At 38.7% G+C, this 24,803-nt stretch overlaps 1 protein-coding gene across 1 annotated transcript in view; it reads left to right on the top strand.

The window, feature by feature from the left end:
* Window positions 1–20,781, top strand: part of Hdac9 (histone deacetylase 9) — an 818,562-nt gene extending 797,781 nt beyond the window's left edge. Inside the window, exons 26-27 of the mRNA XM_028768866.1 lie at window positions 2,266–2,443; window positions 20,603–20,781. Of these exons, the coding sequence (XP_028624699.1) occupies window positions 2,266–2,443; window positions 20,603–20,642 (218 nt within the window). The 3' untranslated portion in view covers window positions 20,643–20,781. The remainder of the gene's footprint in view (window positions 1–2,265; window positions 2,444–20,602) is intronic.
* Window positions 20,782–24,803: the final 4,022 nt, after the last annotated feature.

Genomic DNA, 24,803 nt, shown 5'->3' with positions numbered 1-24,803 from the left:
AGATGTAAATATGCCTGGTTTTTTCATGATCAAGTACTCTCTTCTTGAAAAAAACAAGTATGATGTTTGGCAATAAAAGCCAAGCCCTTGGATACTTGTAGATGTGGCATATTGTCTACACTAGCTTCGTAGATATCATGTACTAAAATAATGCTTAATAATGATATCTCCTGAGGCTCAAGACAGATCTATCTTTTTGGTGATGGAATATGTAATTTCTAACTTGGGTGAGATAATAGTGAAGTGGTAATATAAAGAAGTTTAAGGCCTAGACCAGAACTGTCAATCAGGAATAATGTTCAAAGTTGAAAGATAGATACTGAAGAATAAGCCCAGACATAGTTGGAGCACTCTCCTTCCTAAGTCCCTGTCAGTCTTATCCCAAAGCTTCCTTTGACTCTAGTCATCCTTTCCATCTCTACTTCAGCAAGATATGAAATTTGCTTTCCTGTTTGGACTTACATCATCTTTCATGGTCTCTCCAGAGCAATCTTTTATGAAGAAAACTCAGTTCTCTATATCAGATTTATTTAAGACAGTGTGTTAACTAGCCCCTGCCTACCAAAGGGTCTCACTCATTAAACTTGATATTCACCCTGTGTCATACTTGTACCTAGCAGTTAATGATCTTCAATAAACCACGAAGCTGTCAGAGTACACTCAACATCCAGTGTCCTCTGTCAGGGGCAGTCAGCATCCTGCCTTCTTCCATTTAGTTCAATTGACTTCTGCTTGGTTTCCGATTTTATTCTCAAGTATCATTTTTGCCCCTAGAAGCTTTCCCTTATGTTGCCATCACCATAAGTATTTATGCTACTTCTTTTCGTCTTTGAAACCTCTGAGACCTTCAGTGTACAGAGCTGGTATTTTCAACTAAAAGAACTCCTCAAGAAGGTCATCCCATTTGTGGACTCAGGAAAATCTGGAGCAGCAGTAATTGACTAAATTTTTTTGTGATTGTGAATCCATTGGCAGACTGTCATTTGGTGAGATTTTAAAGCTTGGAGCTTCCTAGACTATGATCAGAATTGCACTGACTCTCAGGATAGCAACAGTGGGTATCTACATCTGAAGGTCTTCATGGTACGAGGACCGGACGAAGACATTGACTCTTCTTCTATATGTTAGAGTTACAAAGGACAAAATTCCAGTAAGCCACAGACACGTGGTGAGGCTGTCCAGAAGCACAGCTGGACCCAGAGCTGTGAGCATATTTTGCAATTTGGTGCTAGTCTGCCTTTGCTCTCAAGTAATACCTTCTTTTTTTTTTTTTTTTAAAGAAGCAAACCCTTGACATGCCAAGTTCCTTCCTCATTGGTGAGCCCACGAGAGATTTTTTAAACTGAGCAGTCTAGTTAGAGTCTGGGAAGAGTCTCTGAGACCACTCAACACTTAACAATTAAAAAAACATAAATAAATAAAATAAAATGGATCTTAGTAGCTGTTAAACCTTTGCCTTTTCTCTAGGAAACTTATCCAACTGGCATGTCTACAAAAAAATAAAAAAATAAAAAATACTTTCCTCCCATTCTCTCCCATTCTCTGTGCCAAAAATAGGAAGGAAGGAAGCAAGGAAGGAAAGAAGGAGTAAAGGAGGAAGGAAGGAAGGGAAGAGAGAGAAAGAGAGAGAGAGAGAGAGAGAGAGAGAGAGAGAGAGAGAGAGAGAGAGAGAGAGAAGAATTCCAACATCAGCGAGAACATATATTAAAGTTTTAAATGAATTATTGTTCTAGTACACACCCTGAGGTTGAGAAGGAAAGAACATCCAGGACTAACAAACCTGATTGTTCTGGCAAAGGTGCTGTTCAATTCATGCTGGCATCTCTGGGCTTTTCTTTTTCTTTGGTATTCCAACTTCATTTTTTTTTAAGGTTAATTGTTCAAGTAGCAATTTTTAACATTACTATTTTGTTCATTTTTCTCCAGGAGCACTCCCACTTCCAGGTCTCTTGAGGGTTTCCCAAAGGATGTGATGCCTAGAGATGGCTTATTTAGTTGTAGGGACAGCCGTCATTCTGTTAGCAAGTTCATTGGGCCATGGATTATTCCTTGCTTTACTGTTTTCCAAGCAAGGCAGAGATCTTGGCTTGGGAATATGAGTACTTCACCACTTGGCCTTCTTAGATCCCCTGAAAAGGACTTAATCATAGCAGTTCAAAAACCAAATTACAGCTCAACAATGAAAGAACTTGAACCTGTAATCATAATGTGATTACTATCTATCTAACTAAAATGTCTACAAACTATGTGGATTTTTTTTTCTAGGCAAGTATTGGAAGTCGATCAAGATGGTGGCTGTTGCAAGGGGCTGTGCTCTGCCTGCTTCTCAGCTGCAAGAGGAGACAGAAACCGTTTCTGCACTAGCTTCCCTGACTGTAGACGTGGAACAGCCATTTGCTCAGGAAGATGGCAGGTATGGATCCAACAGAAGGGGAATAATGAGGTTAGTGATGTCCAGACTCGTTGCTGACATCCTGGAACTTTCCTCCTGATTCTTCTTCACCTGTGTCTTCTACTTCCTCTACCTGTTGTCTACAAAGATGCAGGTGGCAGAGTATATGACACAGGCAGTGGAGATCTCAGCTGTTTCATTCTTCCCGGGAAAACAGGCCTGGAGGTTGTGGTTCCCAGAAAGAAGATAAGAACGAGAGTGAGAAATATCACTCCTTGTTGGGTAATTTACTGTAGATTACTGTGGAAAGAGCTGCCTGGGGACCTAAGTTCTCCTTATCACTGTTTTCCCAGATGTTCCCTTTCTTTCTCTCAACATTTGAAATTTCTGCTATAAGAAAGGGAAACACAGGAAGGCAGAAACTGTGTGTGACGTTCGTTGGGGGGCAGCCATTTTATACATATATGAGTCTCTTTGAGGTCTAAGTGGATAAAGATGGGAGGTGATAATCAAGGAGACAGGGGTGTTAACGAAGGACTAGGAGAACTGAGCCTGATTTTATTCTATAAGAGGAGAATGTTCTTAGTTTCTTTTCCTATGTACATGGATTGTGGTGGGGCGGCGGGGGGGGGGATGCTGTATGGAGAGCTTGCTTGCTTACTTTTTAAGAAATCATTGTCAAGTGGTAATATTTTCCTACCCATTCTCTCATCATGGTGACCCCACTTCATTCAGTATTTTCTTACAATGCACTGTCCCTGTGTACTGCATGTGGTAAGCTGTACTGGTATTTTCCATAGCTGATTGCAAGGGGACATCCTTTCTCAGGATACGTGTCAGGCAAGACTCAGCAGAAACTCTGGAGCTCACACTCACTTGTACGTTCCTTCTGAGAAGAAGCTCCAACTCCCTCCACCAGTAACAACGCTGCCAATTACACCGTCACTCCCCAGATGCACAACTGTGCACAGCCTGGATTCCTTACCTTCACTGAGTACTCCAGGTGTAATGGATTTAACATCTTGTTTGGGCCCAAAAAGTTGATCAACTGAATAAGAGATTTCACTTTTCTGTCTTTGTTTTCTCTTGCTGTAAGCATTTTAGAAGATTCTCGATGTAGGGAGCATTGGTGTATTGCTGAATTAGAAGACATTCTCTTCAAGTATCTGGAGAAAAGGGAAAACGTATTTTACATCTTTGATATTATGAACTAGCTCCCTGCTGTTCCCAGCTAAGAACTGAACCAAGTTCATAATCCAAAGGTGTTGCAGTTATTCCCAAGGCCAAAACCAGTTAGTTGTCTGTCATCTGAGGGCCATAAAACTGAGGAAACTAACATCTGTTAGTGTTGGATATAAAAGAGCAAAGTTATTCTTTAGAAGCCATTTAATACAAAAAAAAAAAAAAATGAGGCAAATTCCACCCTGGGTGAAGTGAACTCTAAGTAGTTCTGCCCATGAAATCACAGAGCATGGAATAATTAAGAATAATATGAGAAGTTGTGAACCCCAAGCAATATCAAAATCTTGGCACGTTGGCAGGAGTTGCCTATATAAGCGTATTTGCTTATTCTGTGGTAAATCATGTGCTTGGCTCTAATAATCTGTAAGAACAAACCCAACTTCGGTCCACAGTGACTCTAATCTTCCACTGATGGCATGTAGGGAGTACCAGTGTCCTGGTGAGCAGGAAGGCAGAGGGGAAGCTGGTTTCATGTCTGTTTATTCTTTTCAGACAGATTATACCAATTGTGATTGATTTTTCCTGTGGTGGGGGGAATAATTTGACTTGAACTATTTTCTATGTTTTTGTATTTTATTCAACAAAGGAGCAGAAAAAAATCTTCTAGAACCATATCCTGTGTTTCAGTTCATTTGTGTACGACCTTCATGAAAGAGATGTTGGAGAGATGGGGGTGGAGTGGGGAATGGAGAGATGACCAAGGATTGCTATCAGAATTGTCTTCCTGCTCAGCAGGCAAAGATAAAGGCAATGTCCCTGGGATTTTGTTGTGAATGTAATATTGTGATCACACAGGAAATTGAAAAATTAGAAAAAAAAATCAGAGTCAAATGGATGGAAAAGAGAAAAGGCAAATTCTTTTTATAGGAAATTCTTGCCAGTTATTTTGGAGGATATATTGGTGTTTGGAGTGAGATGACTCATTTCAAACTCAGATTCTGGGTAAGGCGGCCCTTTTCTTGGCCAACTCATATCTGACTCATTTACCACTAGTGAATAAGGGATAAAATGCTTCTGGCTAAGAACCATTTTAAGTATTTTCTGTTCATTTTCTTGAATGGGGGTGGGGTGACAGCCATTTCATCTTTATGACCACACTTATGGGCCTTGAAAAATATAGTATTAGGGGGAAACTGGCCAGTGGGAGCTCGTGTGAGAGATAGTTCCCAGATACACAGCTGTCATGTGTCCTTTTTAGGTGGCCAAGGACTTAAATGGGAAGGGAATGATGGGCGGGTCAGTAGAGAGTGGAAAACAAGGCTCAGATCCTGCCCATGAGAAGGAGTCAAAGAAAAATAAAAGTACCGGCTTGATTGTGTGCAGCAGACTGTTTAGAGGCAGGTTGTGCTGTGTATTCTCTCTCTTGTTTGCCAGGACAGCATGCCTGTAAGATCTGAGCTATGCTTTTGTAGCTGTTTGGGTTTTGATGCTTTGACTTTAAGAAAGTTGGTAGCAGCCTTCAACTTCATCCTAGAGGAAAGGTCGGTCTGCCCCTAGTGACTTAAGAATGACCAGCTATTAAGTGTTAGGAGCATGTTGGCACGCCAGAAGTCTTGGCCGAATCATTTTCCTTTTTCAGCTGGAAACAAAAAGTGAAAGTTGGATGTTCACATGTCAATCCAAGTTGCTGTGAGAGTCATGGTCCATTATACGAATTTAATCAGTTACGCCGGTTGGAAAATCATTTACTTTTCCACGTTTGATAATCTTTCTCATGAAAGAGGCAGTTTCGAGCCTTCGTATCATCTTTTTCTGCCTTAGAAAAAAGAATTTTATTTCTTTTTCCGTTTAATAGCTCTTCTGGGAGTGATGTTGTGGCTTGACACTTGTGCTCTTTGAGAACTTGGTACATCTTTCCAGTGCTCTGATGGCTTTAAAACTTTCTGTCAAATAACCAAGTCTTGACCTGTTAGGACTCTCTTTAAAAGTGACTTGGTCTTTCTCTCTTGCATCTTTTAATATCCCCCTCCCTCTTTATTCTGTTCTTTTAAATGACTTAACTAAAAGCTACCCATGCTCTGAGATTGATCTTAGAGCCCCTGCACATACAAAGAGCGCTAAGTGGATTTTTCTATTTTCCTCACATATATTAAATCCTGACTGCCGTTTTTCCTCCCTCCACTTCTCCCAGTACCTCACTCCACCTCCTCTCTCCTCCAAATCCATTTATTTCCCTTAAAAAAAAATCAGGGCTCCCAGAGATATCATCTGCATCATCTGAATACAGCATCATAGGTTACAATGAAACAAGGCATAAACTCTCACTCATATTAAGGCTGGACAAGGCCACCCAGTAGGAGGAAAAGGGTCCCACACTCAGGCAAAAGAGTCACAGACACCTCCCAACTCCACTGTGGGGACTCCTGCAAGAACACCAAACCGCACAACCATAAAATATATGCAAAGGACCTAGATCACACCCATACAGGGTCCATGTTCATTGCTTCAAACTCTTTGAGCCCATATGATTCTTGCTTAATTGATTTTGTGAGTCTTGTTCCCCTGGTAGTTTCTACAGTTTCCTCAACTCCTCAGTTTCTACAGTGCTTCCTCCCTCTTCTGGTGGCAGGGGTGGGGGAGGGGGGATGGCAGTTCCCAGAGTTCTACCTAGTGTTTGACTGTGGTTCTCTGCATCTGTTCTCAACAGTTGCTGGATCATGCCCCTCTAATGACAATTGGGCTGGGCACCGATGTTTAAGTATGCAGAATATCATTAGAAATCATTTCATTGGGCCTTCCTTCCTTCCTTCCTTCCTTCCTTCCTTCCTTTCTTTCTTTCTTTCTTTCTTTCTTTCTTTCTTTTTCCCAATCATTTTTCTTTCTATCCTGGCTTTCTGGGCCATCTGAGGCAATGTAAGGAGTAGGATCCTTCTCATGGCATGGACCTGAAGTTGGACCAATCATTGGTTGGCCACTCCCACAAGTTCTATGCCAACATTACCCAAGGACATCTTTTCTGGCAGGACAATTTGTAGGTCGAAGGTTTTGTGGCTGGGTTGGTGTCCCAGTCCCACTTCTGGGAGCTTTGCCTAGTTATAGAAGATGGCCAGTTAATGTTCTGTATCCCACAGCAATAGGAAACTTTTGTAGTTTCCAGGGAGTTTCCACTGCACTACACTGCCCCAAATCCAACTGTCTCTCCAAATACTCTCTCCCTCCTCCTTCCACCGAACCCCCCACTTGATCTCTCTTGTTCCATTCCCATCTATCTCCAGTGTATCCCCCAAAATCTATTATTTCCTCTTCCCAGGGAGATGTATGCCAAGCCCACTTGAAAAGTCCGTTACTTTGCATCTCTAGGTCTGTGGGTTGTAGCATTATTATTACTTATTTTACAGCTAATGTTCTCTTATAACTGAGTACATACCATGTTTGTCTTTCTGGATCTGGGTCTCCTCACTCATAATGATCTTTTCTAGTTTTGTCCATTTGTCTGCAAATTTCATGATCTCATTGTTTTAACAGCTGAGTAATACTCCATTGTATAAATGTATCACATTTTCCTTATCCATTCTTCAGATGAGAAACAATTACAGTGATTCCAGTTTCTGGCTATTATAAATAAAGCTTCAATGAACACATTTGAGGAAATGTCCTTGTGGTAGGATGGCCTGTCCTTTGGATGTGTGCACAAGTGTGGGATTAGTGGGACTTGCAGTAGGTTGATTCCTAATTTTCTGAGAAAAACCGTATTGATTTCCATAGTGGCTGTACAAGTTTGCACTCCCACCAGCAATGGAGGTGTGTTCCCCTTGCTCCACATCCTATCCAGCCTGAACTGTCACTTGTGTCTTTTATCCGAGCCATTCTGACAGGTATAAGATGGAATTTCAAAGTAGTTCTGATCTTTATTTCCCTGGTGGCTAAGGATGTTGAACACTTCTTTTATTTCTCAGCCTTTTGCGATCTCTATATTGAGAATTTTATGTTTAGATCTGTACTCCCATTTTTCATTAGATAATTTGGTTTGTTGATGTATAGGTTTTGAGTTTTTTATATATTTTAAATCAGACGCAGAAATGATGAAACTTTTTTCCCCATTCTTTAGGCTGAAATTTTGTCCTATTGATGGTGTCCTTCGGCTTGAGCTTTTCAGTTTTATGAGGTCCATTCATTGATTCTTGTTATCAGTGTCTGTGCTATTGGTGTTCTCTTTAAGAGGTTGTCTCCTGTGGCAATATGTTCAAATCAATTCCTTACTTTCCTTTCTATTAGGATCAGTGTAGCTGGTTTTATGTTCAGGTCTCTGATTCACTTGGAATAGAGTTATGTGTAGGGTCATAGATATGGATCTATCTGTATTCTTCTACATACAGACATCCAGTTAGACCAGAACCATTTTTTTAAGAAGTTCAGTTCTTCCACTGTGTATTTCTGACTTCTTTATCAAAAATCATGTTTCCCTAGATGTGTGAATTTTTATATCTGAATCTTCACTATGATTTCATTGAACAACCTGACTGGCTTCTGTTGTGTTGTTTTTGCCAATACTATATGATTTTTATTACCCTAGCTCTATTGTGCAGCTTGAAATCAGGAATAGTGATACCTCTAAATGTTCTTTTATTAAACAGGACTGTTGCAGCTATCCTGGATTTGTTTGTTTGTTTGTTTGTTTTTACATAAGAAATTGGGACTTATTCTATCAAGGTCTGTAAAGAATTATGTTAGAATTTTGATGGGGATTGCACTGAATCTGTAAATTGCTTTTCATAATATGGCCACTTTTACCATGGTAATTCTACTGATCCTTAAACATGGAAAAAATTTCCATCTTCTGATGTTTTTCAATGTTTTTCTTAAAAGCATTGAAGTTTTATTGTATGATTACTTGGATTAAAGTTACCCAAAGATATTTTACATTATTTGCGGCTATTGTGAAAGGTGTTGTTTCCCTGATTTCTTTCTCATCCAATCTGTCATTTGTATATAGGAGGACTATTGATTATCTTTTTTTTTCTTTTTTTTTTTTAGTTAATTTTGTATCCGATCATTTCATTGAAAGTGTTTATCAGCTGTAGGAGTTTGCTTGTAGACTTTTTGGGGTGACTGATGTATACTATCATAGCGTCTGTGATTAGCTATACTTTGACTTCTTACTTTTCAATTTGCATCCCCTTGATATCCTTTAATTGTCTTACTGCTCTAGCTAAACTTTCAAGTACTATATTGAATAAATATGGAGAGAGTGGCCAGCCTTGTCTTGTTTCTAATTTTAGTGGAATTGTTTGAGTTTCTCTCCATTTAATTTGATGTAGTCTATAGGCTTGCTGTGAATTGCCCTTATTGTATTTAGCTATGTTCCTTGGATCCCTCATATCCCCAAGACTTTTATCTTGGAGTGTTGTATTATGTCAAAAGCTTTTTTAGCATCCAATGAGACAATTGTGTAGTTTTTATTTCAATTTGTTTATGTTTGATTTTATTGACTCATGTTTTATACATTGAACAATCCCTGCATGTCTGGAATGAAGCCTACTTGGTCACTTTTTGATATGTTCTAGGATTCTGTTTGAGAGCATTTTATTGAATAGTTTGCATCGATCTTCATGAGGGAAATTTGTCTGTAATTCTCTTTCTTTGTTGAATATTTGTCTGGTTTGGGTATCAGGATTACCATTATGATCTCATAAAATGAATGAGATCTATGTTCCTATTTGTGAAATAATTTGAGGAATATTAGCATTATCTCTTCTTTGAAAGCCTGGCAGAATTCTACCCTAATACCATCTGACTCTGGATTGATTGATTGATTTTGGTAATGACTGCTTCCATTTCCTTAGGAGTTAAAAGTCTATTTTATCTTATCTTGATATAGCTTTGGGAAGTGGCATTTATAAAGAAAATTATTCATTTCTTTTAGATTTTTCCAGTTTTGTCAAGTATTAGTTTTTAAAGTGTGACCCAATGATTCTTTGTATGTCCTCCTTTTCATTTCTGATTTTCTTACTTTGGATATTCTCTCCCCAGCTTTTTCTTAATTTGGCTAAGGGTTTGTCTACCTTGTTGATTTTCTCAAAGAACTAGCTCTTTATTTCCTTGATTCTTTAATAGTTCTTTTTGTTTCTGTGTTATTGATTTCAGCCCTCAGTTTGATTAGTTATAGCTGCCTATTTCTCTTAGGTAAACTTGCTTCTTTTTGTTCTGGTGCTTTCAAGTATGCTGACTTGCTAGTAAGTTGCTAGCAATTCTTGCTAGATCTCTCTAATGTCTTAATGTAGGCCCTTAGTGCTATGAACTTTCATCTTAGCACCATTTTCATTGTGTCCCATAGCTTTAGATATATTGTGCATTCATTTTCATTGAATTCTCAGAAATCATTAATTTTCTTCTTTATTTCTGCCTTGACCCAGTAGTCGTTCAGTAAATAGTTGTTCCATTTCCATGAATTTGTAGGCTTTTGATTGTTTCTGTTGTTGAAATTCAGTTTTAATCTATGGTTATCTGATAGGATACAGGACATGATTTCAATTTTATTGGATCTGTTGAGGCTTACTTCGTGGCCAAGTATATGGTCAATTTTGAACAATGTTCCATGAGGTGCTAAAAAGAGAGTATTTTCTTTTGTTTTGGGATGAAATGTCCTGTAGATAAACATTAGATTCATTTGGTTCATAATATCTGTTAACTCCAGTATTTTTCTATGTAGTTTTTGTCTAGATGACCTGTCCATTGCTGAAAGTGGAGTGCTGAAGTCTCCCACTATCAATGTGTGAGGATTAATGTGTGATTTAAGCTTTAGTAGTGTTTTCTTTACAAACATGGATGACCTTGCATTTGGGGGATAGGTGTTAAAATCCGAAAGATCATCTTAGTAAATCTTCCTTTGATGAGTGCGCAGTGGCCTGCCCGATCTCTTTTGATTAAGTTTGGTTTGAAGTCTATTTTGTTAGATATTAGAATGGCTACACCAGCTTCTTAGGTTCATTTACTTGGAAAATATTTTTTGAACTTTTTACTCTGAGGTAATGTGTATCTTTGACGTTATAGTGTATTTCTTGAATGCAGTAGAAAGATAAATCTTGTTTTTGCACCCATTCTGTTGGTCTGTGTCTTTTTACTGGTGAATTGAATTCATTTATATTGAGAAATATCGATGACCATTGATTACTAATTACTGTTATATTTTGTTGATAATAGAAGTAGAGTGTGTGTGTGTATGTGTGAGTGTTTGAGTGTGTGTGTGTGTTGGTTTTGCTTGTATGAGATTATTCATTTCCTGTGTTTTCTTGGGTATAGTTGGGTTTGAAGTTTCCTTCTATAGGGCTGGATTTGTGAGTAAATATTATTTAAATTTGATTTTACCATGAAATATCCTGTTTTCTCCATTTATAGTAATTTAAAGTTTTGCTGGATATAAAGCCTGGCCTATATCTGTGGTCTCTTAGAGTTTACAGGACATCTGTCAGGACCCTTCTGGCTTTTAGAGTCTTCATTGAGAAGTCAGGTGTAATTCAAAGGGGTCCGTCTTCATATGTTACTTAGCGCTTTTCTCTTGTAGCTTTTAATATAATTTTTATGCTGCTGTTGTTTTCTTTATTTTTAATATTTTGATTATTTTGTGACAAGGGGAATTTCCTTTATTGTCCAATTCATTTGGTATTCAGTAAGCTTCTTGTACCTTTATAAGCATGTCTTTTTAGGTTAGGAAAATTTTCTTCTATGATTTCATTGAAAAGATTTTCAGTCTTTGAGCTGGAATCTTCTTTTTGTTGGTGATTCTTGCATGCTTAGTTCCTGTTGTCTTACCTAGATTTTTCCATTTCCAGGACTCCTTCAGTTTGTCTTTTTATAATTGCTTCTTTTTCCATGTTCAGGTCTTAAACAGTTTTGTTCATTTCCTTCAACTGTTTGTTTGCTTTTTCTTGGCTTTCTTTAAGAGACTTATACAGTTTTTTTCTTTAAGGATCTCTATTATTTCATAAAGTTGGGTTTATAATCATTTTCTTGTGCTTTATCTGTGTTGCAATATTCAGGGTTTGCTATAGTAGGCTAGGTGGGCTCAGGTGGTGACATATTGCTCTAGACATTGTTGATTGTCTGAACACTGATGTCTAGGCATCTGGGTTTGGGTATTTTAGGTCTAGGTGCCAATTTCTTAGTTTGTCTTTGTTGGATGAGTGTGTTTTTCCTTAGTTTCTGTTTCCTCTCTGGTGTTCTGTCAGGAGTGGCCTCTGGTTGAGTAGAGGGTCTCTACACAAGTTGGAGGCTGGAATTCTGGCAGCTAATGTGGCCTCTGGTTCAACTTGAGGTCCTCAGCAGGAATTTTGGGTGCATGACATAGTGATGGAGAGAGCTGTGGCAGTTGGCAGTAGGCTTGGCAGGCACGGAGAATAGGCAAACCTGAGATTTGATGGCTGTTATGTCCTCTGGCCCCAAAGGATGCTTCTACTAGAGTTAGGGCCTGGGATGTGGTGATGATGAAAAAGGGCTGACAAGCACTGAGAAAGTAGGGGTGGTCCACAGGCAATCAATGTACCTGAGGTCCAGGCAGCTGACATGGCCTCTGGTGAGGTAAAAGACTTCCACCAGAGTTATAAGCCAGGATATGTTGACAAGAAGAGGGAGTGTGGCTTGAGGTAGCCTGCGTGGGCACTTAGACAGTATTGGTGTTCTGTGGGCAGGGGAGAGGCGCTTACCTGGAAGGTTGAGTACTAGCTTGTTCTCTGGTAAAGCAAGAGGCTTACACCAGAGTTGTGGTCTCCTTTGTATCATCTTTGAAGTATGAGGAAATATTGTCTTCAGAGGCTTGGAGTATGTGGAATAACTATCTTTTAGTGAAAATTCAGTACAATAATCTGAGAACTCACTAAAATCTAAGGCCTTCACTTTGAATAGCTTATCCACAGAGCTGAGGACATGATGATTTATTTAAAGCATAGGCCTGTTTAATGTATGCTCATATCTAATGTGCATAGAAACATGGCTTTCAAATTTCCTGGACATTGGGAGTATATCTCTAAGGCTTCTAGGAGTTGACATGGTACAAATTATGCATTTCTCTGGTTTTACTCTGTGACACATTATTTTAAGCACTAGTTTATCTTTAAAAAAAAAAAGGCTAACATTCCAAAATACATTTCACTTTTGGTTTTCTCGGTTCAACACAGCATTACTCAAAAAGAGGGCTCAAATCTAGAAGTTTCCTAGTGTAAAGAGGAAAAATTCGTTGCACTCCCATTTCTTGTCTCCTTGGATGCCTATGTTATGTGTTTTCAGTACATAATACAATCTTAGAGCAGGAATGAAATCTGACCTAATATGTCATGAATTAAATTCAGTTCCATTTCTGTATTCTAGAGTCCTGCCTACATCCTTTATAAAATAGCATTTAATTTATTAACAAGAAACAAAATTAAATAGGACCTCGAGGAGACTGAGATTCATCAAGAGCTTGGTGTCCCATCTCTTCTTCCTGCTCCTTCTGGCCCTCACCTCTGGAGAAAGAAAAAAGCCTGGTTGTAGGAGTGGGCAGCTGATTCTTATGAGCTTGAGATGAAAGAACACATGTGAAGAAGTTAGCACAGCTGGTTCATAGGAATCTCCCAATAAAGGTTATATCTGACCATTCCCTTCCTTTTAATTCTTCTTCAATTTCTATGGGTTCTTCCCCTAATAAGTTGTTCATAATCTTGCAACCTGTAAGAATATCGAGACAACACCTAGACATCTGTGTGTTCTACTATGCTTCATTAAAAACAGGAGATCAACAAAGCATAAGCACTTAGTAGTAAGTTGACTTTGTTACCTAATATGTGGTTAGCTAATCCACCTCAAAAAGTATATAAATAGTACATATATAATATACCCTGAATAAATAAATGAGTAAGTTGGAAGACAAAGACATTTAAAATAGTAAAACATTTTATACTGGTACCTGCGTGATATTTGTCCCTCTATTTGCTTACATCAAAGGAAATAAATATTGCCTTTTTCAAATATATAATTTTTATTTTTTTTCTTAGTTTAAATTGGCAATCACCATTTTGAGAGCATGCTGACTAGCCCTACTCTGTATTAGTCTTGAGTCATAAAGATAGCTTAGCTAAGAAATATAATGTAGGCTATTGTATAAAATTCTTTTGTGAATGGAGAGTTGTATTTGAGGAATTCAAGAGCCATATTTATTGGGAATGTATTTAAAGGCAGAAGAGAAGATGGAAGGGATGAAGGTAATAACAGGATGTCCTCAGTGTGCAGAAGGAGTGGGAAGAACACCGAGTTCATTTACTCCTTAGACACCTTTGAATTTCTTATACATGCCTAAGTGCTCACAAGTTACTTTGTAGTCTTCCATTGCTTCTATAAAAATTGCAGACAGATTAATGAGTTAGAAGAAGATGGAGACCCAGTAGGTCTGATTCTGGTACTGGCTTCACTCTTACAGCCAATGTCAGCAGGCTTCACCCCCCTTTTGTTCTTTGTTTGTTTGTTTGTTTAGCTGCTCCAGAGAAGAATCCTGTTCCTTCCCTCCCTACCCCCACTTCCATGGGCTGTCTACATTTTTTGGCTCATGGACTCTTTTTTTGTCTTGAAAGTGAGTAGCAGTGTGATCTTCTTGACATGCCTTCAGTCATCTCAGTCCTTCTGACTGAAACTGAGCAAGAATTTCTGTGGTAAAGGGCATACTTGAGTGACATTTAAGATAGAGGCTATAACTCAGGGGGTTTTTGTTTTGTTTTTGTTTTCTATACCTGTATTACCAATATACTTTCCAACCTACCTTAATTCTTATCCAAATATTTCCAGTACTTTCCTTATTCTCAATTCTCCATTCTGATCCTTTTCCTATGCTGTAACAAGGAAGCTATTTAAAAAACAAAACTGTAAGAGCAAACTCTGTCTGCATTGCTGAAACCTTTTGGTGCCTTTCGTCCCCACACCACAGAGTAAAGACCACCTTCTTATGTAGTTTTACCCTTCCTGGAAGTTCAAGCCTCATTCCTACCAATTTATTCTGTTTGAGTTCTGCTTTGGGTTCCAACAACAATCTGGCTTATTTAGCAAATGAGAGAAAAAAGAAATAAAAAGAAAAGGAAAGGATATGACTGTTCCTAGACATGGTGAAGAAGAAAGCTTATTGTGGCTAAAAGGGAGAACATAGCCAGAGATAGAGACATCTGGCAGAGCCCAGAGTGGTCATGACCCTGAGCCTTGGACAGTGGGGAGGGGAAAGGGAAGAGGAGAGAAGAAAACCAGGTGCACCATCCAGGAGGCCCAAACTAGAGTTGACAAAAAGACCAGGTAACCAAGAAGGCTGGATTATATTGTGAAGAACAGCTAGGGGGAGGCCAGCCCAGCTCCTGGGCTAGAGAAATTTAGAGTAGGGGATGGGGCATGCCAGCCAGGAAGGCACTGTAACAGATAGGGACCAGGGAACAGAGGGAGAACCTGACAATGGACAGCAGCTGTTTGTTCTGAGTTTGAAACCTAACAGTTATTTTGTAACCGAAGTATATGTTTCATATATTTGCCTACATGGTGATATTGTCACCTGTACCACTCTCATATAAACAACACTCACAGCAAGATCAATGGAGAATGTATCTATCAGTCTACCCTGCCCTGATTTGTTTCCCCAGCCAGAGTCAGTCTCTTTTAACACCTTTTAATACCATCCATTCATTTTGCTTATTCTTAAGTTTCATGTAAGTGGAGTTGTGTGCTACACACTGCTTGGTAATCTGGCTTCTCTCACACCACGAAAACTAATATTTTTGACATTTGCCCATGTCTCTGACAGTCAGTATTTTAATTGGTCATTAGACCGAGTATATTAACATATCCTAATTAGTTTATCCACTTACCTATGCATTGGTGCTTGGCTTGCTTCCAATAATGGGCTATTATGAATAAAACTGCTATGATTTTGACTTTTTGTGGTGAAAGTAAAATTTACTTATGTCAATGGTTTTTAAGTGAGCCACACAGGAGTGTGAGTAATAGAAACGTAGACTTGCCTCCATTTCTAGAACTCCATTCTGTAAACCATATCTCGATTATTCAACTTCCCTCTTTCTCCTCACTCCCAGATCCAGGGATTTGTGCTTGCCCATGGGATAGATTTCAAGTTTGGGCCAGTTATTGGTTTTCCATTCCTTCCATCTCTGTTCCATCTTTGTCCTTGCATTTATCTTTTTTAGACAGGACAAATTTTGGATTGAAAGTTTTATGGGTGTGTTGGTGTCCTTATGCATCTACTGAGGGTCTTGTTTGGCTACAGGAGGTGGCCTCTTCAGGTTCCATATCCCACTGCTATGCAATGGGCTAAGATCACCAGCATTGACTCCTAGGAGTATCCCCACCCCATCCCAGGTCTCTAGCCCTTCCTAGAGAGTCATGTGCCCATCCTACCCTGCTCCCCAGCAGCTGCAGATTTTTGGTCCCTCTCCTGGCCCTCTGGTCCTCTCTCCTGTCTCTCCCCACACCCGATCCTGCCCCCTCCCATTCCTCTTCCCTCTCTCACCCAGCTCCCTCCCTCCCTCTGCCTCCTTTGACTATTTTATTCCTACTTTTAAGTGAGATTCAACCATCCTCCCTTGGGCCTTTCTTCTTGTTTAACTTGCCATCTTTCTCACATACCTGTGCAATATGTGTGGGCTTGAAGTTTAAATTGAGAATATTTCCAACACATTTGTTCTTTGCTGAAGTTCTTATTTTATTCTTGATTTAGTAATTATTATTATTAATTATTTTATTCTTATTTTAGATTGCTATATTGTTGTATCTCTCTAAAAAGCTATTACACAAGCCCTGCTTACATCAAACATTTCAATGGGTTTGTGGACTGTCTCCTATGTGTGTTAAAGTGTTGAAAAAGGAAAACAACAAAGGAAAATAAAGGTGGAAGTGGGAGAAAATAGAATTCATGAAGCACAGAGTATGGGGAAGCTGCATGGTGCAGGGGAATTTGTGGATATTGCAGAGAACCGATGTGACGACAGAATGCACTTTTGCCAGAAACTGGAGTCTTCTGAGTTGTGCAGTCTGCTGATAGGAAAACCTTTAAATCAGTGCTACTCAACTTTCCTAATGCTGTGACCCTTTAACACAGTTCCTAATGTTGTGGTGACCCACAGCAGTAACATTATTTTGTAGCTATTTTGCAACTGTAATTTTGCTGGTGTTGTGAATCATAATGTAAATATCTGTATTTTCTGATGGTCTTAGGTGACCCCTGTGAAAACATCCTTTGAACCTGCAAAGGGGTCATCACCCACAGGTTGAGAAAGGCTACTTTAAAGTATGCCACAGCTCAATAGTAATGAAGACTTGTAAACCTAGCTAGCAATAGAATTCTGTTTTACAAACAGAATTTGCATACATTGAACTCATTACTGTAAGAAGAAACACAAGCTGCAAGCACTAGAGGGCAGAAACTGTGGTCCGTTGTGTTCTGTGCTTTGCTCATTGCCCACAGAGCCCTGGTTACTTAGACTCACTGTATCTGATCTCGAGATTATTCTTTCCTTCCTCCCTTTACTTTGTAAATTTCTTAATCTGTGTTGCTGGGCTGAAGGAATCCTTCCCTGAATATCAAAGTTCACCATTGCTCAGTGGCTTGCAGAAGTAGAGGGTACATCTATCAACCAACTACACTGTTGCATGAAAAATGCTCTTTGTTTTACTTGGTGTTTTTTGTTTGTTGGTTGGGCTTGTTTTTTATTGGGGGGGGTTGTTTTGTTTTTTACGAGATTCAGTGTACAGCTCAGATGCATCTTGAACACACTATATAACCCAAACTGACTTTGCAAGAGTGTTAAATCTTCTTCGACTTCCCAGAGTGCTGGGATACCCAGCTGGGTGCTACTGTGTTCAAATTGAAGAATAAACTAATGGAGACCAAATCCCACTCCTAAACTAAATCCAAGGAAGGCTAATCTTTCCCCTGGATGAATTCTGGAGGCCAGGGTTCAGTGTGACTGGCATTCCATAGAAACGCCCCAGTCACCAGAATTAAAAGATGCTTGCTATCCTTTATTAATAAATAATAAATTCTTTAAGTCCAAATTCAAAGAAGCAAAGACTTGCTGCCTACCCTGACAAGATATGCCCACTGGCATACAGTAGCATGAAGGTTATAGGACAAACAACTACTTTCTGAAAGGATCTGAAGTCTGTTTAATGAGATAGAATTCAAAGCTAGCATTGTTTAAAGGGCCAGGAACCTATGGCTGGATAGGCTGTAGGACCTCGGGGAATAACTGTTAGTTGAGATACACTGTGCATGTCTGTGGATGATCGAGGTGAGAAGCTCTCATATTTCCAAAGCACCACTTCTCAACACTGTCAGTGCGACAAGACGTGGTAGCACATATTTGTGATTCCAGCACTTAGGCCACAGATTCAGAAATCCAGGGCCAGATTCAACTGCATAACAAATTTGAGACTACCCTGGGCTACATAAGACCCCATCTCAAAAATCAAAACAACAAAACAAACACACAAATAAAAAGTCATTGTCATCTGTCACTAACTCATATGCTAATTGTTTCTGAAGTTCCAAAAGTAGACATATAAAATAGTTATGTAGGAATAAGGATTTGACAAAGATAATATGTGCAGGGTGTGAGGGTCCATTCCTGTAATCTCAGCACTAGGGAAGCTGAAGCATGATGGTTATGAGCAAATAATGCAACTGCTCTGTAATTTTTATTTAACACTGAGCATTTGTAAGGCATGTTCTCTGACTTTAATGTATTTGCTTCCCTGAGCCCTGAGGATAAAACAAGTACTCTTTTTTTTTTTTTCTAGAAAGAAATTTTGAGAATGAAGGGACTGACTTGCTCAGTGTTAAGTTTTAATGTTCAGTTTCTAAACACATAAACACAGGGCATTCCCTCTGAAATCAAAGAGAGTTTTTAACTTTCTAGGTACTCTATTGTCATGGTGATGTAACACATAAGGGAGATGGGGCAGTTGTATGTATGCAGACACAGTAAAATGTGGGCAGTGGTAAATACAGTATCTTTGAAAAGGAAGTTAGTAGAGGAGGTCACAAAACAGGGACAGGATTCTTCCAATAGACAGTTTTATATTCTACCTATACATCTCTATGCTTCAAGAGGGAACTTGGTTATTGCCAGTAATTAGCTTACAGTGTGAACAGGCTGCTCATATTTGTAAAACCTCCTCTAGGCCTATAGAAAATACATGTTCCTCCACCAAGAGACAGCAAGCATCTTTTATTTCTGGTGACTGAGGTGTTTCTATGGAATGCCAGTCACATTGAGTCCTGACCTCCAGGACTCATCCAGGGGAAAAATTAGCCTTCCTTGGCTTGAGGATAGGAGCAGGATTTGGTCTCCATTAGATTACTCCTCAAGTTTTGATCCACAAATTAACAGATTTAAATATATATATTAGAATGAAAGTATTTTTTATTTTGTTTTTCTTTCTCAAAACGCTAATTGTGACTTCGTCTTGATAGTCTAAACACATCCTCAGGCTCCATATGATGAACAGTCTTGGGCATTCCTAAGAAATTATTTTTTTTTTGCTTTCTTTCTTTTAATTACTACTTATGGAATCTTTTAGAACTCTGTGTTTTAGATAATGTTGATTAATTGAGACCTGATATTTTTACTTTGTTTTCTAAAACATAAGGTAAAAAATATCTCTGGATTGCCATTCTAAGGAAAATGTATTTTATGTTCTTAACTTATTATTTTTAAAAAATGCTACGTTGACAGAGAACCACTTTATTTCAAGATTCCTTCAAACCATGCCTCTTTTCCTTTTAAGCCTGTAAAACTAGTGTGCCTAACTAGCCTGCTTGTCTCAGTAATCACTGCACATCACTCATCCTAAGTTTTTCTGATATAAAAGTGATCATTATAGAAAGCCAGCGAGTAGATAACAAGTGAAAACTGTTTGCCTATCTATTATTCTATCACCTAGAAAGCCGCAGAGTACTTACTATATTCCTCCTGGCAACATAGGCATCGCACTGTACTTACGTGTCATTTGACATAAGGTTATATGGATGACGGGTAATGAAGACATGAATCCAAAGGATTCCAGTGTTGGATGTTGGTACACTCTTCGTTGTCGTGATTGCTATTTTTACTCTTTACCTGTTCTGTCAGGGGCACCTTGTTCTTCATGGTTCATACCTGAAGCTGGGGTTTCACAGACTCTAGTACTATAATTAGCTTGTGGAGTTCAGACTCAGCCTGTCATTCCAGCATCACAAATCCTGCTAATCCAACTTCCCTAGACAACCCAACTGCCTAATGTATTTGGATTCCTGCTACAATTTGTTCTTTTAACTGAATTAAAAATCATTGTAAAAAGTTTCCCTTAAAATGCTCTCAACGTGTTAGTAAATTAAGATTAACTCTCAAGTATAAATTTTCAAGCAATTAGCTTTGGTTTTTAGCTGAGCAGAACACCCCACTTAAGATGCTGAATACAAACGATTTACATACTACCATAGTGCGTTTCTTATAAAAATGTTAGGTCTGTAGCAGCAATTTGCTAATCAAATTCAGAATTTGATTTAAAATGCCTCCGGCAGAAGGCCAATCCAGTTATGAAAGAACAGAAGCAAAACGCAGAGCCTGGATGAGCCTCCTCCAGAAGCTAGCTGAATCTTTTACTCTAACAAAACATGGTTCCAGAAATCACTGCAATTGCTTCTAAAATAGGATATCATAGCTAATTTTTTCAATAAATTATTGGACTGTCCAAGACACAAAACATGTACGTTTTGGAATCTAAGGTTATAAAATATTCTGACATGTTTTAATATAAACAGGAACATTTCCAATGATTGCTTGGGTCTAAAATGTTTTTCCACTTGACATTTGTTTATACTGCCTAGGAAAGAAACTCTATTTATGGATAACTGAATGACACAAATAAACACGGGGGAGAGCTGAAAAATCAGCTTTGATTGTGCATGAAAGTCTACAATGCCATTGTGTACTCTTGGGCCGTATTCTGATTGCCTGTTTATTTTTACAGAACTGCTGGTGAGCCCATGGAAGAGGAGCCAGCCTTGTGAAGTGCCAAGTCTCCCCCGATATTTCCTGTGTGTGACATCATTGTGTATCCCCCCCCAACAACCCCAGCACCCTCAGACATGTCTGCTGCCTGGGTGGCACAGTTTGATGGAACATAAACACTGGGCATAAAATTCTGAACAGCAGCTTCGCTGGTTCTTTGGATGGACTTGAAAGGGCATTACAGATTCCTGAAATGTAACCACTGTGTATCTAAAGTTACAGTAACCAGGATTGGAAGAAACTGTTTCCAGCATGCTTTTCTGCTGATGACCCACTCCCAGACACAAAGTGTGAGCTAGAAACCTTCAGTACAGCATTCCACATTGTTCCTTTCAGAAGCTATGACAGCCAGTGAAATTTTGGGCAAAATCTGAGAGATATCCATTTCTGACATTCTGACCAGTGTCTTATTGTGTAGTTTACTGTCAAGTAGACTTAAATTGTTTACAGGATTTCTTTTCAGCTGTGAGTTGCTGGAAATTACAGACAGATTGCTGTGGGTTTTATGGAGTTTTTTCTCTGTTATATTTTTGTTTGGTTTTGAGTTTTTTTGCTTTTGTTCTAATATGCTTCCTTCCCTCCTGGTAGAAGTTCAGAATGGACCTGAGATAAGGTTTCCTTTTTCCTTTTTTTGATGGGATGGTGGTGGTGGTGCTTGTTGGAGCTATGGTTTCCCTGTGTAGCCTTGGCTGTCCTGGAACTCATGCTGTAGACCAGGCTATCTCAGAACTCAGAAATCTGCCTGCCTCTGTGCTAGCATCAAAGGAATGTACCGTCACTACCCAGCCACAGCGAGGTTTTTTCCTAATGGAAAAAAAAATTACAATGTATCTGACAGTTCAAAAGGAATGTACACACTACAGGCAGTATCTTGTGTCATCTTTTGCTGGACATTTATATCTGTCTGAGGTTCTCACAGTATATGGGTTTGCAGTTTTGACATGTAATGAGGTCTCGCCACCCCCATGGAGCGCCACCTTGAGGATAGTGGCTCTGGAGGTACATCCCTTGGAAGACATGCAGCCCTTGAAAAGTATCAGACTTCTCAAGGATGGTAGCTTGTTCCAGCTCTATCTAGTGCTCCTTCACTCCTCTTTCCTTCTCAACTTTTCTTGTCACCCTTCCATGTTTTAGAAAAATCACCCCAACCTCCCCCTACTCGGAGGATTTGAGTATTTGATTTATTTTGTTTACTTTTCAGGTGAATCCCATTTAGGTTATCTTCTGCTGTGAAACTACTTTAGTGGGTATAGTTTAAGTGACACCACTGAGTTCCCCAGGTCTTAGAGATGTGTCAGTGAAGGTGACAAGAATTTGAAGTTCATTTGAATGGGGCTAAGCTAAGAATTGTGCCTTCACATGAAAACATAGAACAGGTAATATTTCCAACAAAAGTTCAAAATAAAAGACATTTATTTCTGAGATTAAAAACAGCTTACTAAGTAAAATACAAGGAAGTTAGCCCCTGCCTCTGAAAATTGTATTTCAATGTATAACTCAAACGCTTAAAGACAGTGAGGTGGAATACCTTGCATATTTAATATCTGACAGTGCTTTTTAACATTGACTTTTTTTATATATTTTCTTAACTCAAAGGATATATTAAAGCCATAAGTGAAGATTGTCATGCTTTTATTCCAAAATCTGAAAGAAACCTTAATTAAAACAAGGTTTTAGGGAAGGCCAAGATATGAAAGACATGGAACAATGTGGTTTTAGTTAGAGAGGACTCTAACCTGTAAATCAAAGATGAAAGATCTCACTCACGTAGAGTTACATAACTCTCCTTTGTTATACAGTCAGACCACATTTTTCATGCATTTGGGTATTTTAGGATTACCATTTTAATTTTTAAGACTTTTATTACATATACAAAAATGACCTAGTACTTGGTTTAACATCCCTGAAATTTGAGATACCTTTTGCAATAGGAAATCTGAAATGGAATGCAACTTAGTATTAGGGGAAAATTACTTACGTTGCATAAGAATTAACTCAATCTAGATACATAATTGTAATAAATTTCTTGTAAATGCCATTGTTTTGATATTTTAGAGAAATCCAAGCCAATTATCTTTGCCTCCGCGCTCTCTCTCTCTCTCTCTCTCTCTCTCTCTCTCTCATGTGTGTGTGTTTGTGTGTGTGTGTGTGTGTGTGTGTGTGTGTGTAATTGGGGAATTTGCTTAAAGAAAACCAAAGGCTTACAAAAGATAACTTTTAAAAGGGGAAATGTTATCATACTTCTAAAGGTATATAATCGTTAAGCTTTGCAGTCAGCTCCAGAGTCACAGGTCCCTATGGTTACTCTTCAGTCTTTGTGAATACATTTTAAAAGTTGGATAATGAAACAAAAATATAGCAGCACAACTATATTACTGTACTGATGCTCCAGCAACAGTACAGCCTCTGAGGGTGACTTGTCACTCTGACAAAGCCAAGTCACTGGGTTATCTTTGTTGTAGTCTAGATTTAAAAAAATGGGTATAAAAGACTTAATCACACACTTCCCACCATGTGACAAAATGCCTAACTGATTGCAATGCAAAGTATCAGAATACTGGGAGAAAAACAGAAATTGTGCCTTCAGTTCTTGCTATGATCCTCGATAGTTTCACTTGCCTAACTAAAATCACAGTGGCCTTGAAAATAAGGCATCTTCTCCCACAAAAACTTCAAAAATTATGGGACTGGTCTTTCCTAATAGTTCAGACTTTTTTGTTTCTAGAGCCCAATTACAAAGCTTTGTGAGTTCACTGGGAATCTTTACAGACTCTATATGGGGATGAAGGACAGTGGTCCTGAGAGTTTCCTGGAAGACAAGCCCTCTCCAATCAGTACTTTTAAGGTTTTATAAATTATGTTCCGTCTCTTACAATTAAGGCAATTCATTTAGTTGGGCTTTGTTATTATTTCTCATTTAAGGTTTTTTTTTTTTTGGTCTATTTGTCTCAGTGGAAGCAAGTTTTAAAATCTAACAGTCCAAAAGAAGCCTGAAAATAAATAATTCTGAGTTTAAACCAGCCATTCTGTCAAAGTGGCACATCATCTTTTCTAGTTTCATCTATCTTAACATTCTTTTTCTGCCTTTGGAAATGAAATAATATGCTCTCTATGTGTGTGTGTGTGTGTGTGTGTGTGTGTGTGAGAGAGAGAGAGAGAGAGAGAGAGAGAGAGAGAGAGAGAGAGAGAGGAGAGAGAGAGAGAGAGAGAGAGAGAGAGAGAGAGAGAGAGAGCTTGTAAATGTGTTGTACTACTTCCATAAAGAGGGAATGTTTACCACCAAAACAAAACACTGAGAAAAGCAGATTAAGGTTGAGAAGAAAGGTTTTCCAGTGTCTTCAAAGCTGATCACTGCTGTGATCACACTCAGCATCCCATCAGCTCTTCTGTCTTCCCCAAGGACACTATCATATTTTGATCTCTAGTAGAAATCTACACTACTTACTGCCCTTTAACAGAACTAAAATGGAGGATTTCATGAACTTCCTTTACACCATCACTAAAACATGTGAATGTGTATGGTGTAGCTCTGTTATTCAGATGTATTTACACTGAAAATCAGAGACTTTGTCTCCAAGAGCTAACATCTTGATTTTGCTTCATCAAATACTTCATGAAGCACTGAGTAACTATGTATGACCAGAGGATAAAAAAACTTTTAATTGAACATATTATATATACACCCAGGACTATTGAACTTCCTACCTAGTCTCATGTAATATGTTAAGAAATGACTGTGTCTGTTAATACATATGTTGGGAGTGACTCCATCAGACAAATCTGAGACTGTTGATCTGGGGCGAATTGGGCTTTATTTCAATGGTAAGATATTAAAGTGGTTATAATTTCTCAAACAATCTTAATTCACAAACTAGAACAGTTAGCAAATACTAATCTACTGTACAGTACCAATATTTCTAACCAATCATTTCCTTTCTTTCTCTCTTGTTTCCCTTGCTTGCCTGCCAGTATCAAATTGGCATATCTAAACAATCAGAACAATTTGTGACCTCTCTCTACTTTATGTCCTCTAAGCAGAAACAACCTTGCAAGTTTCACTTCTGAGACCCCACTTGCCATATGTGTCTTCATGCACTTTATCCAAGTCCTAGTCTATAACCCTGATGTGGTCTTACTTATCCTATGTCAAGCGACACCTG

This window comes from Grammomys surdaster, unplaced genomic scaffold (genome assembly GCF_004785775.1).
Source record: "Grammomys surdaster isolate TR1022 unplaced genomic scaffold, NIH_TR_1.0 188, whole genome shotgun sequence".
NCBI classification, from domain to species: domain Eukaryota; kingdom Metazoa; phylum Chordata; class Mammalia; order Rodentia; family Muridae; genus Grammomys; species Grammomys surdaster.
Note: the sequence above shows the minus strand (reverse complement) of the source record. Positions and strands in the feature narration are given on the sequence as shown.